The 18,080-nt window shown below is 35.9% G+C and overlaps 2 protein-coding genes across 4 annotated transcripts in view; one reads left to right on the top strand and one right to left on the bottom strand.

Moving 5' to 3' along the window:
• LOC134283043 (dihydroorotate dehydrogenase (quinone), mitochondrial-like) overlaps positions 1–18,080 on the top strand; it is an 81,058-nt gene that overhangs the window by 44,418 nt on the left and 18,560 nt on the right. The window lies entirely within an intron of this gene.
• On the bottom strand, positions 402–6,016 carry LOC134283041 (uncharacterized). Its single transcript, XM_062765478.1, has 6 exons — positions 5,745–6,016; positions 5,226–5,368; positions 4,582–4,780; positions 4,012–4,135; positions 3,169–3,857; positions 402–3,034 (listed from the first exon to the last, which is right to left on the bottom strand). Exons 2-6 carry the CDS (start codon positions 5,335–5,337, stop codon positions 580–582), a joined length of 3,579 nt encoding a protein of 1,192 aa, XP_062621462.1. The 5' UTR covers positions 5,338–5,368; positions 5,745–6,016; the 3' UTR covers positions 402–579.

Consider the following 18,080-nt stretch of genomic DNA (forward strand, 5'->3'; position numbering starts at 1 on the left):
TCAAATTTTACTAGTAGTTCTATATCTTCTTAGTAAATGATTGATTGTATATTGTTAAACGTCCCTTTCCAGAATTTTCACTCATATGGAGACGCCGCCACTTGTAGGTGGAGAGCTGCAAATTTGTCCTGTACTCGGCACTCGGCCATTGAACATGGAGGGCATTTTCATGCCAGCACATACTGCAACACGGGACCTCGGTTTTTACTGTCTCATCCGTAGGACCAGTCTCCACATCCCACAGTGGGATTCAAACCCATGACATAAGGATCAACACATTATCTTAGTTAATATCTATCTTTAAAGACAATAGATAGATCAAGCAATGAAATATACTGAATTTTGATATTTAAAGAAAAAAACACATTTTTTTTTTATCATTTTAATATCACAATAAGCCAGTGACAGGTAGATGTTTGAATGAATGATGAATTGATGATAGATATTGTAAGGAAATATGGTTGATATGCCTGGAGACTATCAAAAAAATTAAATGCACAATGAAATTACTTGAAGTTCTGTTTGAAGAATTTTATGGTACATGTATGTCTTTTTCATCTTGGCATTTGTCATAGAGTTTCATCTTTGTGTTGCTAGACTATTAGGTTTATACACAGAGGCATTTGATTGAGCAAGAGGTGGATTTCCTATTATAATGTCAGCTGCTTTTTCTGCAATCATGATGGTGGGAGCATTCAGATTTCCACTGACAACACTGGGCATGATGGAGGCATCTACCACTCTTAGTCCCTCCACACCATAAACCCTCATAGTCTCAGGATCAACCACTGCCATAGGGTCAGAATCAGCTCCCATCTTACAAGTACAGGATGGATGATAGGCAGTTTCACTCATATTGCGATTAAATTCGTCTATTTCTTTATCAGATTTTACATTCTCCCCTGGCGTTAGTTCAGGTCCTCTATAAGGGTCGAATGCTTTCTGTTGAAAAAGTTCCCTAGTCAACTTAATGCAGTCTCTCATCTGCTTGATGTCTTGTTCAGTTGTTAAGTAGTTGGGCACAATCCTAGGATGTTGCTTGGGGTCAGGGGACTTCAGCTTGATGAACCCTCTGCTTGTGGGCCTTAAGATTTGTACATGTGCTTGATAAGCATGCCTATCACCAGATTGTCTTCCGTGATCATTAATTATGGAAGCTAGAAAATGATACTGAACATTAGGATGTTCAATACCAGCCTCGCTACGTATGAAGGCTCCTGTATCAAAGTGATTGGTTGCTCCATCCCCTGTCTGCCAGAGGAACCACTCCAAGCCAATCTTAATCATCACATGAGGATACTTCCACTGAGCTTTATAAAGTGTGATTGGTTGTTTGCATTCTTGTTGTAAAATCACTTCTACATGATCCTGGAGATTCTCACCAACTCCTGGCAGATGCTGAATGACTGGAATGTCTAATTTATGAAGATCATCAGCATTTCCAATCCCAGAAAGCATCAGAAGCTGTGGAGAATTGACTGCCCCACCACAAAGAATGATTTCTTCTCCATAAACGCTATGAGCATCAGAGCCCTTGCCATATTCAATCCCCACTGCTTTCTTACCATCAAATATGATATGTCTGGCTAAAACTCCATTTTCTGTGATCAAGTTAGATCTCTTTTTAACAGGATGTAAATAGGCTGCTGCAGCACTGCATCTTTTACCTTTGTGAATGGTCATATCCATCCATCCAAAGCCTTCTTGTTGGAACCCATTCAAGTCCTCTGACTTAGGATAACCAGCCTGCACACCAGCATCAATAAAAGCCTGATGTAGGGGGTTCTTTGACTTTCCCTGCAGAACATGAAGGGGGCCTTCACTACCTCGATAGTCATTTGCTCCAAGGATGTGACATTGAGCTTTACGAAAATATGGTAAACAATTGGCATAAGACCATCCTTTGGCCCCTTCTTTCTCCCACCTGTCATAGTCAAAGGCATGTCCTCGGACGTAAACCATGGCATTGAGGGAAGATGACCCTCCCCAAACTCTCCCTCGCGGCCAGTACATGACACGGTTATTCATGCCCTTCTCTGGTTCAGTGTGGTAGTACCAGTTGTATTTGTCATCACAGAGATTGTACATCAGAGCAGCAGGCATATAAATCTTCCAGGAGTCCCAGTGCCACAAGTCTTTTGGTCCTACCTCTAGCAGGAGAACCTTTTTGTTGGGATCTTTCGTTAGGCGGTTTGCCAGTGTACACCCAGCAGAGCCAGCTCCAACTATAATATAGTCATATTTCTGACTTTTAGCCAGCTTTGCCAAATGAGGACTAGATGTACTAAAGTTTCTATGAGGTTGATGCTGATATGAACCTGGAGCTGCAGCAGTAACATTTCCAGTTAAAGTTTTCTTATCTTTGTCTTGTTCTTGTTGCCCAGGTTCAGTTGCTTGTTTATCTTCTTTGAGGATTACATCAATAAGGCCATCTATACTGGGAAGAAGGCAGTCAGCATGTGGTTTTAGTTCCTCCTCTGTCCCTATCCCTGACAACACTCCTATTCTCTTCATCACAAATGCCGACTCTCCCATCTGAAGATCTCCAACAGAATCGCCTACAACAACGGCCTTTTCTGGACTCACATGCAACTCATCACAGATCAGCAGAGTGTTGTGACCTGAGGGACGAGGCTGAGAGATAGGGTCATCTCCACAAATCAGCATGTCTATATAATTAGTCAGACCCAGATTCAACAGGTCCAAAACAACAAATTCCCTTGGTTCTCCTGTGTTGATGGCAATTTTCACTCCCTTTTGTTTAAGCTCTCTGAACATTTCCTCCATATTGGAACACAGCGGGGTTGGCTCAGACTTCAAGATGAATTCTCCTTCCTGCCAGATTTGGTTCACTAGTATGATTGCCTCCTGATAGGAGATTCCCTCCCTCCTTAAGGCCTCCACAACCACCCCCCGGGCCTCAGAGGGTGTTCCCTCAGTCAGCACCCCATGCATCATCCGGGTTGAATTTTGATTTAATCCCAGAAGCTTGGTCAACTTTTCCATCATCTCTAAGCCTGTCATACTCTTCAACCTTGTAAATGTAAATAAATATTTTTTAAAAGCTTTAATAAATTAAACCATAACTTTGAACTAGATCTTCTCAAACTAAGAACAAAAAGTCTCTCATTAAAAAGTACAGATATTTTAGGAATTGATATTCTTTACCTTGAACAAAAGAACTCCACAAACTTTGGGTATTTTCTATGAATGCAGATAAGTGTTCCATGGAGATCAAATATCACCAGGTCCACTGGAGCTTTTTCTATGGTGGGATTTCGGTTATGATCTTTTGGTTTTACCAGGAGCCTTTTATTTGATGAATAAGCATAAGAACTCTGCCAGTCTTCAAAAGGCATGATCAGTGGTAGAATGTCCTCAATGTCCTCAACAATGTGGTCTGCGTGGGGCAGTAAGTCCCCAGTCTGCCCCACCCCACTTAGCACCCCCACACTCCACCCTAGTTTGGCGGACTTCCCTAGAAGCATGTCTGTTTTGGTGTCCCCCACCATCACTGTGTCTGCAGGGTCTACTCCTAACTTCTCACAGATCTTGAGAGCATTGTAAGGAGAAGGCTTTGGTTCTGAGTCGGGATCATCCCCACAAATCACATACTCAAAGTACTCTGTGAGGCCAAGTTCATCTAGTAATTCATCAGTACCCTTGCGATTGTCTGATGTGATAAGGGCTATTTTGACATTATTTTTCTGTAAAATTTTGAACAGTGTTTCTAGTTCCCCTATTTTTTTGAGTTCCTCAGGGTTTCTGACGTTTCCTTCTGTCCAAACACGTTCAAGAATTTTCTTCACATCTGCTTCATTCATCCCTTCTGCTACTAACATTTTTGTCATTTCAACCTATGATAGAAGATGTACAATACAGAAATTCACAGATATTCTTCTTGTAATTAATTATACCAGCTTTACCCCAAATTTATCTAATATTTAATGAAGAGGAATTCCAGCAACTATTTCAGATAAACAAAGTAGAGCAGTGTAATGATATAAGCACCTTAATTTGAGGTGTAGTAGCCTCAGCTAACATGCCTGGTACCAATTTCTGCTGTTTTGTACAGAACCCCAGAATGTCATACAGTTTGTTCTCTATCCCTGACAGACCTGCTGCCTCCTGAAGCCTAAATAGTAAAAAATGCAAGCATGAGTATTCATAAGTTATGTACAAGTTTTATTTTGCAACTTTAAATATTTACATGTGCATCTTTAAATTTAATAGAAAATCTTCAAGAATAGTCTAAGAAGAGTTATCTCTCTTATCCAACAGCTTCATTTGACAAATTTCTTTGCTCTTTGAGTAACGTACTCTTGCAGCTGACTAACTCAGTAACTGCAAATTTGTAGCTCTCTTGTCTGTTAATTCTGGGATAAGCAGAAAAGATCTTTTCATCTATCCAAAACCAAATTTCAGACTAGAGTACATCATATCTACACCTATTGCTAAATTAAATTAACATTTTTTCCCTGTAAATTCACCTCACTTCAATACAAACCTGGTCCTTTAGGAAGGGAGATTACAGTACTAAGTAGAACATATAATAACATTAACATGTGTAATTTTCTGTACCTGACCACAAATTTCTTGGTCCAGGGTATCCACAGTGACTGAAAGTCAATGAGAGTGCCATCCTTGTCAAAGATGACCAGCAAGGCCTTCTTTGTTTTATCGGTCCGGAGTTTGACATTTTTAAATGTTCCTCTTCCCTCGGACAAAGTGGAGGATCTAGAGATGAAATCTCCCTTCGTCTTTGGTCTGGGTGCATTGTCTGCAATGATGGAGATAGAATTCGTTTTTTAAAAATTAGTATCTAGTCAATTTTAACAGAAAAATATTATAGTAACTGCTGTTGCAAGTATTGCATAATGACCTTCTAGATCTGTTACTTACATTAAAAAAAGAATCTTTTTAAAATAATTTAACAATAGATATTTAGTAAACTTAATTTAAATTTTCAAGTCAAGAGTAAAAAAAAAAATTGTCCATATTTGATTCTTCAAGTGTATTCACAGTATAGTAGTATAATCACCAGATTTCTCAAAAATTCCATCTCGCTTATATATGACAAATACTTAGATGTCACGAAAATTTGGTAATTTATAGTTGCTTTTATGAGATTGAGAATATTTTCATGGATCAGTCCTATCATAATGTTGATAATTATATTTCCCAAATCGTGCATTTTTAGTGAAAGACTTGGCCATTTTATTTACATTTTTTGCGTGATTGCTCCCTCCCGGTCAGTATTGAGTGGACACACCTGGAATGTGTAAATCTCTGAGAGGAACTGGTCAAAAGTCTGCACAGTGTACTCCTGACAAACATGTCCTCACTTTTGTCCTTTCCCTCTCTTCACCTGCAAAAACCAAGCAAAAATTGTTTGACAAGCAAGAAAAGTTATTAGACATAGACAGTGTTTCAGGTCAGGCACGTGTGCTTGCATCCATAAAGTCTAGCTTTGGCTTTTGTAGTATAAATTATATCATTCCAACCCACCATGTTCCAATGGCCATGGAAATTACATTCTTTATACAGTATTACATGTACTTTGTTTAATATTAATAGTATTTATTTAGGTTTTAGACAATATTACCTGAGTTGTGTAATTATCCAGATTTATCAGGCAGATACCTAGTAAAGACGTTCAAGCTACCTGTTATAGTAAATGAAATTGGATTTATCTGTAGGATTTTCACACGATGTAAAACCTTCAAAACAAATTTGATACTTACATAAACAGTCAAGGTACACAGAATGGAGTGCATTTGATGACACCTGATCACATCTTTAATGTTTTTCCCTTATAAAAGAATGTGAATCAGATGCTCATTATTTGGGACATATAGTGCTCCTGATAAGATAATCAGTCCCGTCAGAACTTTGTAGGATTGATATGTAGCACACATGCTTGATATGACCGGTACCAGTTTTATGTGGGGATAAAAACAAATTTGACCTTGCTGATATTTAAATGACATGTGTGGACAGAGTGACCAGAAAGGGAACTCTAATCTCAGATATATTAACTTGAAATCTTTTTGCATGACTTGTAGACATGTATTTGGTTTATCAAGTGATTTAGAGAATTAGTAAGCACCTTGTTCCTTTTCAAATTTGCATAAAATAGGTAAGTTGTACTTAATCAGTGGAGGTCTAAATTAATTTAGCTGTTTTCCCTTTGGTGACTTACAGTTTCAACAGGTATGGTAACAGAGGTGGATCCAAGATTTCAAGTAATAGTGTGCAAAAATTAAAATGGTTGATAAAGTTTGCGAATTGATGAATTGAACATATTTTTAATATTGACAAAGTCAAAAGGATCGGACACAGATTCAGTAACTTAGATAGTCCTCTCCTAATACCGGTATAACATTTTGTAAAATTGCCAAAATAAAAGAAACATATATACATATGGTCTACTACATACATTGTATACATCGTAGCAATAGAAAGGAATAAATTCTTTAAATGTACAAATATATTTTGAGATGATGAGAAAAAAAAAGTAAATTGATATATAATGAAACACTCTCGCTAAATGTATGAATTATGAACTTATGTTGAACTTCACATTTACCCCCGGTAGCAAGTATTTCCTCCTAATTTGGAACCTTAAATTGGCAAAGTAACAATAAAAAGTTGTATACATGTTCCAGGGAAGGATGAAAAAAGTTTTCATTATTGTTGGAATACTAATAATAAGTTGAATATTGAATGCACTGTAATTAATTAATAAATTAATTGGTGTCAAGTATACATATTTTTAGGTCACCTGAGTAAACTCAGGTGACCTATTGCTATCTGTTTTCGTCCGTCGTCGTTGTGCGTTGTGCGTTAACATTTGAACATTTTCAGCTTCTTCTCTGCAACCGCTCAACCAACTTCAACCAAATTTGGTATAAAGCATCTATGGGTGAAGGGGAACAACAATTGTGAATTTCATGATCCCTGCCCCCCTGGGGCCTGACGGGTGGGGCCAAAACCACTAAAATTAATGCAATCTTTAAAAATCTTCTTCTCTACTCCTGGGCATCAAGCAGTCAAACTGTTTGCATGATTATAATCAGCATTGAGCCCTCTACCAAAATTGTGAAATTCATGGCCCTTGGGCTCAGAGTTCAGGCTCAAGGGTGGGGTACGTCAAGGTTGGCTGTATGAACGTTGAAAATGCATAATTTATTATATCTTTTCCTTCAAACTCCCAAATTTCAAGAAGGGTAAATGTTTTATGATTATATTGAACAATGAGTTCTCAACTAAAGTTGTAAAATCTATGGCCCCTTATGGTTCAGGGTTTGATCATGTCCCAGGGTCGGACTAATTGAAATGTAACTTTGTAAATAATTTTGTAATAAATGAAAATGTAATTTAAAAAAATGAAATAATTTTTCTATATTGTGATGTGAAAGCAGTAAAATGTTGACATGAATAACCTTCAACACTGTGGAATGTATGACTCCTCGGTCTTGGGTCCAGGCCCCAGGGCAGGGCTAAGTCAAATATGCACTGTTTTGGATTTTTAAGGAGCATTTTCATCACAATGGAAAATAAAGTTATATGTAACAAATGTTTATGTGATGTTTTATGTTTTTAAACAATATCTTTTATTCATTCACGGAAGGAAGAAAACAATTGTAATTTTTTTTTGCGACAGTTTGGCCTAATCACCCGGTGTTTAGGCCTACCATTAGAAGAGTGTTGGTAAATGGGTAAGCAAACCTGAACCGGAGCAAATGAAATAACCGGGTCTGGTAGCGAATTTTATAAAATTTCTCTCTTAATACTTTAACATTGAACTAAAATTTTGTCTGTTATAGGTTTATTTGTATTCGCTACAGATAAAATTTGGAAATTGAAAAATTGCAGTCAGCTCCGGTTATTAATTTTACCCCGGCCCGGGTTCGCCAACCCATTTTACCAACACTCTCATATTAGAACGTCCACGCATGCGTAAAAGCGATCGTCTGGAGGAAGCTTCGAAGACTTGATTGAGTGTCCTGAATATTTACAAAATTAACGTTTTTTACAGGTCTAGGTTTAGCATTTCGAACGGTGGGTTTGAGTGTTACGGTTTTTAGGGTTACATAGTATGAAATATTACGTGCTTTTTCGAATACATCGCATTCTTTTTGTTATCCATTATATTCGTTTTAGCTTTGTTATGGCTTAGGCCTATGGCGGAGAAGCTGCAGCACCGAAGGAAACGTTCGTTCGAACGGTGTTGAATTAGCATTTTATGTGGAGTAATAAATTATGTGCATAGATGTTAATTATTATTTGTTATTTTTACGTATTTTCACTATTTTTTATTAGATATAGATTGTTAAATAAGGTTAAATCTTTGAATTGTTCCAAGATTTTTATTGGCAACGGGAAATTTCGTCCCTATTGAAGATTGGAACAGAGACTTTATATGTATATGGTTCATTCTTATATTTGTGTGTATAATCATAATTTACCTATTAAGTATTAGATGGAATGTTCTATCGTTAACATGATAAAGGTCCTACAAGGGTTTGTCACCAGATATAGTAAGATTATTTTAAATAAGTATAGTTGCTTTGATTAAACTACTCAAAAAAAGATGTTCATTATTTTTTCAGTTTATTCTTTAAGTTTGTATTTATCAATTCATTTATTCCTGCACTTGGTAGTTACAGGATGGTTCGCACCTATGCAGGGTTTGCCCTTCACTGTTTTGCACCAACTCTGTTTTGGGCTGAGATTGTTCACCTTAAATTGTTTCACTAAAAATATTTAAATGTGCTCCTGAGTTAATTTCCAGCTGTCCAAAGATATTTTTTTGAACATTTTTTTTTAATTCAAGAAGATGAAATATTTGAAGCAGAGACGTAAATAATTTATGTGTCTGTATTTAAAGTATACAAAGCGTAACAATGAATTATTTTAACACAATGCTAATTCTATTACCGCCATCTAATTGGGTAATTATTGCTGGCTTGGATAACCCAACGTCAATCAACAATATAAATGATATAAAATAAATTCTCTCCTTATGATCTGGTTGCACACGGTCCGCTACATTTGGCATTGCATATTTAGTCATGAATTTGAACACACAACATACATTTATATCATATACTTGATAAATAATGGATCCAAATGTGATTGAATATTAACTATAAAACATGAGATGTTATGCACTGATATAGGCACGAACCATCTCAGCATGAAACAGAATCGGTGCAAAACATTCAGGATTCCACTTGGCTAGTTAGAATAATCTAACTGTGTCTCGGTACAAGCCCTCACCACAGTTAGAATACCACCCATATACTCGCAATGTAGCAAAAAATTGCAGAATCGCACCGAAACGATTTTGAAGGATACAAACGGATTTGCACTGAAAATAACTTATAAATTAATCAAAACAAACCTTTTTGAATTTGCTTATGTTTTTTATCCCAAAAAATAATCCATACAAATACGAAAATCCAATTAATTTTCTTAATGTTTTTCTCTGGATTCAAATTACCTGCCATGTTTACATTCGGAACTCTCTAGATTGTTCCTAGTAAATGCACTATGCGAGTTATCGCCCGTGTTTCTTTTGCTAAATTACGAACACACGGAACGAATTCTATCGTTAAACCGGGTCCGTAGGACAATATCATTTTAACGATAGAACATTCTATCTACCACTTGGCTACTAGCAAATAAGTATATATAAATATGTTTATTCAGGAATCTTAATATATGAAAACACTTAAATAATTTACAGACTCTCAGAGCAGTTTGGCAAATGAAATTACTGGTATGCTTATAAGTATTCATGAGTGCAGGACAAAATTAACTCTCCAAATACACAGCTTACAATATTAATTCAATAATTGCTTGTATAAAAAAATAAACTTATTATTTCCAGAGAGTACTTGCAATTTTATAAGGTTTTTAACATAACGCAATGTTACTTCTGTTTAAAATATAATGTCAATGTGAACATATGTAACTTCACTGTTTTACAGTAAAACTTCCCAAGTATGAACAGGGATATTGTGAATTCACAAATATAGATAGTGTTAAATCTAGACCCTAAAAAGGGCATGGTAATCAAGGAATCAAAAGGGCACTTTGTGTCGCGACAGGATCTCACGAGGGCACTTTTTAAACAAATGTTAATGTGTTAAAAATTATATTAAACATTTATTTATTTTTACATACTTTAACATTTTTAATTACTTTAATTTAATATCCTTTCATATTGAAATCTTTATTTAAACAAGTAATTTAAAGATAGATTCAATTGCATATATCTGTATTCCATTCATTCATTTTTTTAAATACCAACACATTAATTAGCACACTTGGGCTACATGACAATTATTGAAACAATAAGAATATAAAAAAAGGCATTAATTTTACATCCAAATTCTATAATCAACAAAGTTTTAAGGATACACTTGAGAAAGTAATGGTATTAATCTAGCTGAAACATCTGCAAAAATTATTAAAGTTTGGAGGTATGATTTATTTTTACCTGCTTGGACTGTTTTATTTGTGTACTAGCACAGTCAATTTAGACATTAAATGAAAAAAGGGGGAGGGGCATTTTTAAAAATACATGAAAAATACACCATTCTCTTTACTTGGAAAATATTCTACCAACAAGATCAAGTGAAAACTGTTCTTACTCCCAAAAAAATTGATTGCCATGTATAATTTGTTTAAAAAAAACTTTGGCTTTAATTAGAAACATTGACCCTCAGCTTGTCAAATCTATCAGTTCAATTAAAGAAACTAACTTAGTTTATTGTTTTATGTTTTTAAGCCTTTTTATCACATTACATTCAGTGTTTTATTACACTGTAATTATTTTATTCAGCTAAAATATCCGTTTTTTCTTCAAGTTCAACTATGTGTTTTTTTTTACACTTTCGGTTTAAAAAAACGATCCTGATTTTAATTAGTTAATAATTTACAAGTTAATTTGTCTTTGGTCTTGGGCTAATTCTTGCATAATCAATGCAATCAATTGACAGTTTCTCAAGTTAAATCCTCTACCCTGATAGCCTGAGGCATGTTAATTAGCCAGGTGGCTGTGTGATGCGTTCAAGCGTGAAGTGATTTCCTGTCGTGGTATAAACAAAGGGATTATCAGCATGCACTGAATAAACAGGGCAGCAAAGGAATATTGCCTAAACTGGGCATATTTTTATTAATTTTGGGTTAGGAAATAAGGGCATGGCGCTGGAAAAAAGGGCATGGCGCCGAGGAAAAGGGGCATGGCGCCGCGCCATGCTAGTTTGCTTTAGATTTAACACTAATAGAGAAGTTATCTTGGATCCCCATTTATATAAATTTAACAAATTTCTCATATGGATATAACGAATTAAGGATATAGCAAAATAAAAATTTCATAGGTCCCATTGACTTCGTTATAACCAAGTTTTGCTTTATTAATAGAATGAATTTTAAAAAGAAAATTCATGGGGACATTTACATCATGGTCATGCAATTACAGACACCAGGGCCTACTAATTTTAGAGGTCTGGCTATCATAAATCTATACTGCGTTAGCCTGTCACTTGCTGTGAGGCTAGTAAATCTAAAATGAAAGTATAGGTATATTTGCATTGACTGAGTTGATGAAATTTGGTATTCAGATTTATCATAAGAATATCTAGCTGAAGTTTTGTTTGTGGTACGATCAAGTCATTTTTGACAGTTATGCAGAAAAGGGTGGCATAAGTGTTTTACAAAGTTTCTAGTTATCTTTGTTATGCCCCTTGATCTTGTAGAAATTGCCAACAAATTTAAAACTAAATAGGGCATATTAGATATCGTCTGCCTGCAGGGCATTTATAGCATTACAACAAATCTAGTTTTATATTTTAAAGTGAAGTCATGAGGAATTAAAATCACTTCACTGTAAGTGTCAATTTATTATTAGCGGGTCACTGTAAGCATGTTTACTGTATTCCAAGTGCTTAAGTTTTTGCGTTAAATGCGGTTTAAGGACACTGTGTGACTCAAAATTCAATTTATTGATAACATTTTAGCTTCCTTGGTGTGACATTTTTTAAAAATTTCATGTAGGATTGTAGTTAAATTGAATTGTGAGTAGTAAGAACTGATACCGAATATGAAAAGCTCAGCTCGCATAAGTTATTTTTTCATCTGTTCAGAAGCAGTTTTGGTAGATAATTGAAGTATTAATACACAATTATTTGTGTATTTACTTTAGTGCAGCTTGTATGTTTTCCAGTAAGTTCAAAGTCACTACAGAAAACAATATACTTGTATAGTCATTAACATTGTAAGGGACAAACATCATGACCATTGGAAGCTCAGACTTTCTACAAAAATTCTTAATGACAATGAGGGTATACATGTATCATGTGCTCTACTCAAGGTCATTCCAGCATGTTCAAAGTCTGGTAGATTAAAATTACTGTAGATCACTTTATTTTTGTGACACTTTATTTTCGCGAGGTAGTCATTGACTCTTTATTAGCGAGACAAAATTTTCACGAATTGTAGCCATTGCTCTATATAATCTTAAGGAATTCTATTATACGCGAGAATGAAATTTTCGCGAGCATACCTTCTCGCGTAATTTCTCGAAAATAAAGTTCTCGCGAATAAAAAGTGATTTACAGTATTGTTGGGTTTATAACTTTATAATGGAGGATCATTAGAAGTTCATACTAAGTATAAAGATTGTTTGTGACCAGAGGGTTTGTCTTGACTTTGACCTAAGGTCATTCTGGTAAATTAAGGTCACTGTCAGGCAAAGTATAAATGTTGTCCAAAGTACAGCTTAGTTATTGAGTATCAACGTAAGATCATAATTCCTACATTTTTATACCCCCGCTCCGAAGGAGAGGGGGGTATACTGTTTTACCCTTGTGTGTCTGTCTGTGTGTCCGTGTGTCTGTCCGAAACAAATTTTCGACGCAGTTTTCTCAGCAACTACTCAACGTAGATGCTTGAAATTTTGATAAAATCTTCTCTGAGGCATGCCATATGGTGGGATACATTTTCGCTCAAATCCGATGTCAACTTCCTGTTTGTCTGTGCGTCTGTCCGTTTCATACATAACAAATTTTCGTCGCAGTTTTCTCAGCAACTACTCAACGTAGATGCTTGAAATTTTGATACAATCTTCTCTGAGGCATGCCATATGGTGGAATACATTTTCGCTCAAATCCGATGTCAACTTCCTGTTTGTCTGTGCGTCTGTCCGTTTCATACATAACAAATTTTCGTCGCAGTTTTCTCAACAATTGCTCATCGCAGATGCTTGAAATTTTAACACAATCTTCTCTGAGGCATGCCATATGGTGGGATACATTTTTGTTTAAATCTGATAACAACTTCCTGTTTGTCTTTGCGTCGTCTGTTTCGTACATGACAAATCTTCGTAGCAGTTTTCTCATTAGCTATTCATAGCAGATGCTTGAAATTTTATTACCGCTTTTGTTCAGGCATGCCATATGATGGGATTAATTTTGATATGAATCTGATGTCAACTTCATCTGCCTGTAATTGAACTTGTGTAAACAGTATATTAACATGATAGTGCTTATTTACATCAGAGCGGGGGTATTACTAGTGAGCATTGGCTCACAGATTTCTTGTTTCTTTTTGAACTGGGGTTATGTCTTGATCTTGATCTAAGATGAATGCAGCAAATTCAAGGACATTGATATCAAAAGTGTAAATCTATAATTTTCAAGCTAATGAAGACACATCTTGTGTCCAGATTTCATTAAAAGATATTACTTATGACCAGAAGATGTGTCTTTTAACCAAGGTCTTTTGGTAAACTAGGTGTCACATTTACAAAATGGAAATGGGCACATTAATAGAAATTGCACAAGTTGGGGGTATTAATTTTATGAGCTTGTTATATTTCTAGTTGAAGAAAGTTGAACCACTTTAGCTTGTTGAGGGCTTTGATTTGGATAAGAAATTAATTATATTAGAGTGTGTGCCATTACTACATTACTTTGACATAATTCCAATTATTCATGAAAAAAAAAAGAATTATAGATTCTTTGAGTTTCTTCTGTGTTTTTTTAGAGTGAAACTTATTATTCCCTATTTGACACCCTATAACGAGGTTATACACACTTGAATGTAAAAACAATGGCATGGGTTTATATTGGTTTGATTTATTGTGTTTATACAGTTCTTGAGAAAAGTTCAACTATTTTTTCATATTGAAACTTCAGCTCTAAACTTGTGTCTCACCCAAGACCAAAGGTCATATTAAGGGCCCTCTGTACACCAGTGCAAAATATATTTATGCACCCAAAACAATAGATTCCGGACTATATTGTTTTTGTCCTGTCTATCTGTTTGTCCGTTTGTGTGTTGTCAAATTTTAACTTCGCCATATTTTTTGAAATGTTAAAGACAGAGACTTTGTATTTAGTATGCATACTCCACTAATTAAGCACTTTCGTTTAACACAAAGGTCAATGACCTTGTGACCTTGACTGTGACCTATATGCTAAAAATAGCTTTTTTCCAAACTTTCGCCTTTACTGTTGAACCATAGGAGATTGAGTCTTTATATTTGGTATGCATACTCTGATAATTAAGCTCTTTCAAATAACACCAAGATCAATGACCTTGTGACATTGACCGTAACCTATATGCTAAAAAGCTTTTTTGGAACTTTCAACCATCACTTTTGAACCATAGGAGATAGAGACTTCATATTTGGTAAGCATTCTCCACTAACTAAGTGCTTTCAAATGATGCGAAGGCCAATGATCCTGTGACCTAGACTGTGACCTATACACTAAAAAAATTCTTTTTCATACTATTTTGTTGACAGGCGCATAGTCTTTTACAAACACATTTGTTTCGAACATTGAGAAAAGTTTAATGTATAAAGGGGTAAATTTAAACTTTTGAGCCTTTTAATTTTCAATATATGGTGTGTGGCAACTACCCTCTAATTGAATGATTGCAAATGGTTTAACATCCCTCTCTAGGATTTTTCACTCATATGGAGATGCCACCACTTGCCGGTGGAGAACTACAAATTTTGTGCTCTACTCGGCACTCAAAGCTATTGAGCAGGAACAGATCTTTTTAATGCCAGCACCTACTGCAACACAGGACCTCAGTTTATATGGTGAGGTCTCATCTGAAGGATTGGTCTCCACATCCCACAGTGGATTTGAACCCGTGATGAAAGGATCAACTCCTCACTCTGCTACTCTAGAGCAGACGCTCGAACCATTTGCCCATTCAGGCGACATCTACCCTCATAAAAAATGTTTAATGACAACAAATTAACTATTACAGAAAATGCTAGTTTACTGCAGTGGAGAAAATATATGCAAATTAAATACTCAGTTTATTATACCCTCCGCAAACGAAGTTTTGGGGGTATATAGGAATCACCTTGTCCGTCTGTCGGTGCAATCGTGTCCGGTCCATATCTTTCTTACAGAGGGACATTAGAATCTACTACTCCACACTAAGATTGCCCATGACCCAAGGGTGTGTCATGACTTTGACCCAAGGTCATTTGGGGAAGTTCAAGGTCACTGGAAGAAAAATTTCATAATTCGTGTCCGGTCCATATCTTTCTTATGGATAAACTTGGTAGGTTCTCATTTCACACAAAGATTGCCCATGACCCAAGGGTGTGTCATGACCTTGACCTAAGGTCATTTGGGGAAGTTCAAGGTCACTGGAAGAAAAATGACAAGATTCATGTTTGATACATATTTTTTATGGATAAACTTGGTAGGTTCTCATTTCACACAAAGATTGCCCATGACCCAAGGGTGTGTCATGACCTTGATCCAAGGTCATTTGGGGAAGTTCAAGGTCACTGGAAGTAAAATTTCATAATTCCTGTCCATTCCATATCTTTTTTATGGATAAAATTGGTAGGATCTCATTTCACACAAAGATTGTCCATGTCCCAAGGGTGTGTCATGACCTTGACCCAAGGTCATTTGGGGAAGTTCAAGGTCACTGGAAGAAAAATTTCATAATTCCTGTCCGGTCCATATCTTTCTTATGGATAAACTTGGTCGGTTCTCATTTCACACAAAGATTGCTCATGACCCAAGGGTGTGTCATGACCTTGACCCAAGGTCATTCGGGGAAGTTCAAGGTCACTGGAAGAAAAATTTCATAATTTGTGTTTGATACATATCTTTATTATGGAAAAACGTACCTCTGAAAAACCCAGCGGGGGGTATTTTGTCCCTTTTGGACAGTTCTAGTTTATCTAGGCATTGTAAAATGTTTAGAATGCTTGAATTCATTACAAATTGAGAAAAACACTGTGGATTTCAATTTTATATTTGAATTTATATTAATTAAAGGGCAGAACACTCATAAACTGTAGAGAACACCACAGAATCTGAACTCTTCAGTGTGCAGATATTTTAGGGAAAGGCATTAGTAAAAAAAATTGGTAAATACAATTGTAAATTAATTCAAACAATACTGATTGTATTACTTGTTGTTTAATGTATTTTGCAGAAACCTGGTGTCATGCCACGTAAGAAGAACTGGCGGGTTGCAGTGGCGAAGATTGGGAACCAGAGTCGTGCCAGCAATGACAATAGACTCGTGGATACTAGCCACGTAAAAAATAGTACGAAGGACCCAACGATTAACATAACAGTTGACGGACCTTTGAGACTCGTGGAAGCTAGCCACGTAAAAAATAGTGCTAAAGACCGGGGGGATACTGCCTCCTTAAAAAGAGTACAAGATTTGCCTTCGGGCGCGAATAACAGTGCAAATTTGCCTTCGGGCGCCACAAACATTGAAAATTTGCCTTCGGGCGCCACAAACATTGAAAACTTGCCTTCGGGCGCCACAAACATTGAAAACTTGCCTTCGGGCGCCACAAACATTGAAAATTTACCTTCGGGTGTGAATGACATTGCAAATTTGCCTTCGGGCTCCACAAACCTTAAAAATTTACCTTCGGGTGTAAATAACATTGCAAATTTGCCTTTGGGCACCAGTAACATTGCCAGTTTGCCTTCAGGCATTAGATTATTTGGAACAATTAATCAAGCAAATAATTTATTTCCATCTTTTTCTAGAGGAGTGCAGTGCACATGCAATGCTTTGATGTCTATCATTTTGCAAAATGCATCCACTTCATCAGAACTCGATAAGGTGCTCTTTGTTGGGGATGATTTATTTAGAGTCAGAATTGCAGAATTGCAATCAACTGTCCAATTTGTTTCAAAAATGCTTCAATTTCAAGAACTTCCTAAGTCTGTTTACGTGCATGACAACCAGTATGAAATAAGCTATTTTGAACAGATCTATGGAACAGTAACTCATTTAGATTGGGATCAGTCATGCCAAAGTAATAATTTGAAGGAAGGTATTGAGCTGCTCTTTACAAGGTATAATCAGGGATTAATTATAGTTGGAGGAATTTGCTCTGCAATATATGTGAATGACAAGAACTGTCCTGTATTTTTTGATTCACATTCTCATGGAGAGGACGGCCTTTCATGTGCTGATGGTAGGGCTATTAAAATCACTTTTAGTGACATTAATCAACTTGTGGACTACATGTTTGCATTTTATCAAAGTTGCAATATTTCAATGGTGAGCCAGTTTGAAATTCAGCCGGTGTCTGTAAAACAAAAAACAAATGTGTCCAATTTAGGAAGTGAGAGACTTTCCTTAATTGACAAGTATTTTGAGTTTCAAGGGAACATGTCTAGAAAGTGTACCTTTTCTGAATCGTCACAAGGAAATCGAAATGATTATATGAGAAACTATATGCGAAAAAGGAGGGAAAACTCACAGATTAAACAGAAAGACAAAGAAAGTACCTTAAGAAGTATGACAAAGGCAAGACAAAGTAAAGAATTTAAAGAGAAAGAACTTGCTTTCATGAGAAATATCAGAAAAAATCCTGAGACAAAGCAGAAGGAAAGAGAATGTACATTAAAAAGTATGAACAAGGCAAGACAAAGTAAAGAATTTAAAGAGAAAGAACTTGCTTCCATGAGAAATATCAGAAAAAATCCTGAGACAAAGCAGAAGGAAAGAGAACGTACATTAAAAAGTATGAACAAAGCAAGACAAAGTAA

This window comes from Saccostrea cucullata, unplaced genomic scaffold (assembly GCF_032062105.1).
Source record: "Saccostrea cucullata isolate Sc308-1 unplaced genomic scaffold, CSIRO_AGI_Scuc_v1 ctg88, whole genome shotgun sequence".
Classification (NCBI taxonomy): Eukaryota; Metazoa; Mollusca; class Bivalvia; order Ostreida; family Ostreidae; genus Saccostrea; species Saccostrea cuccullata.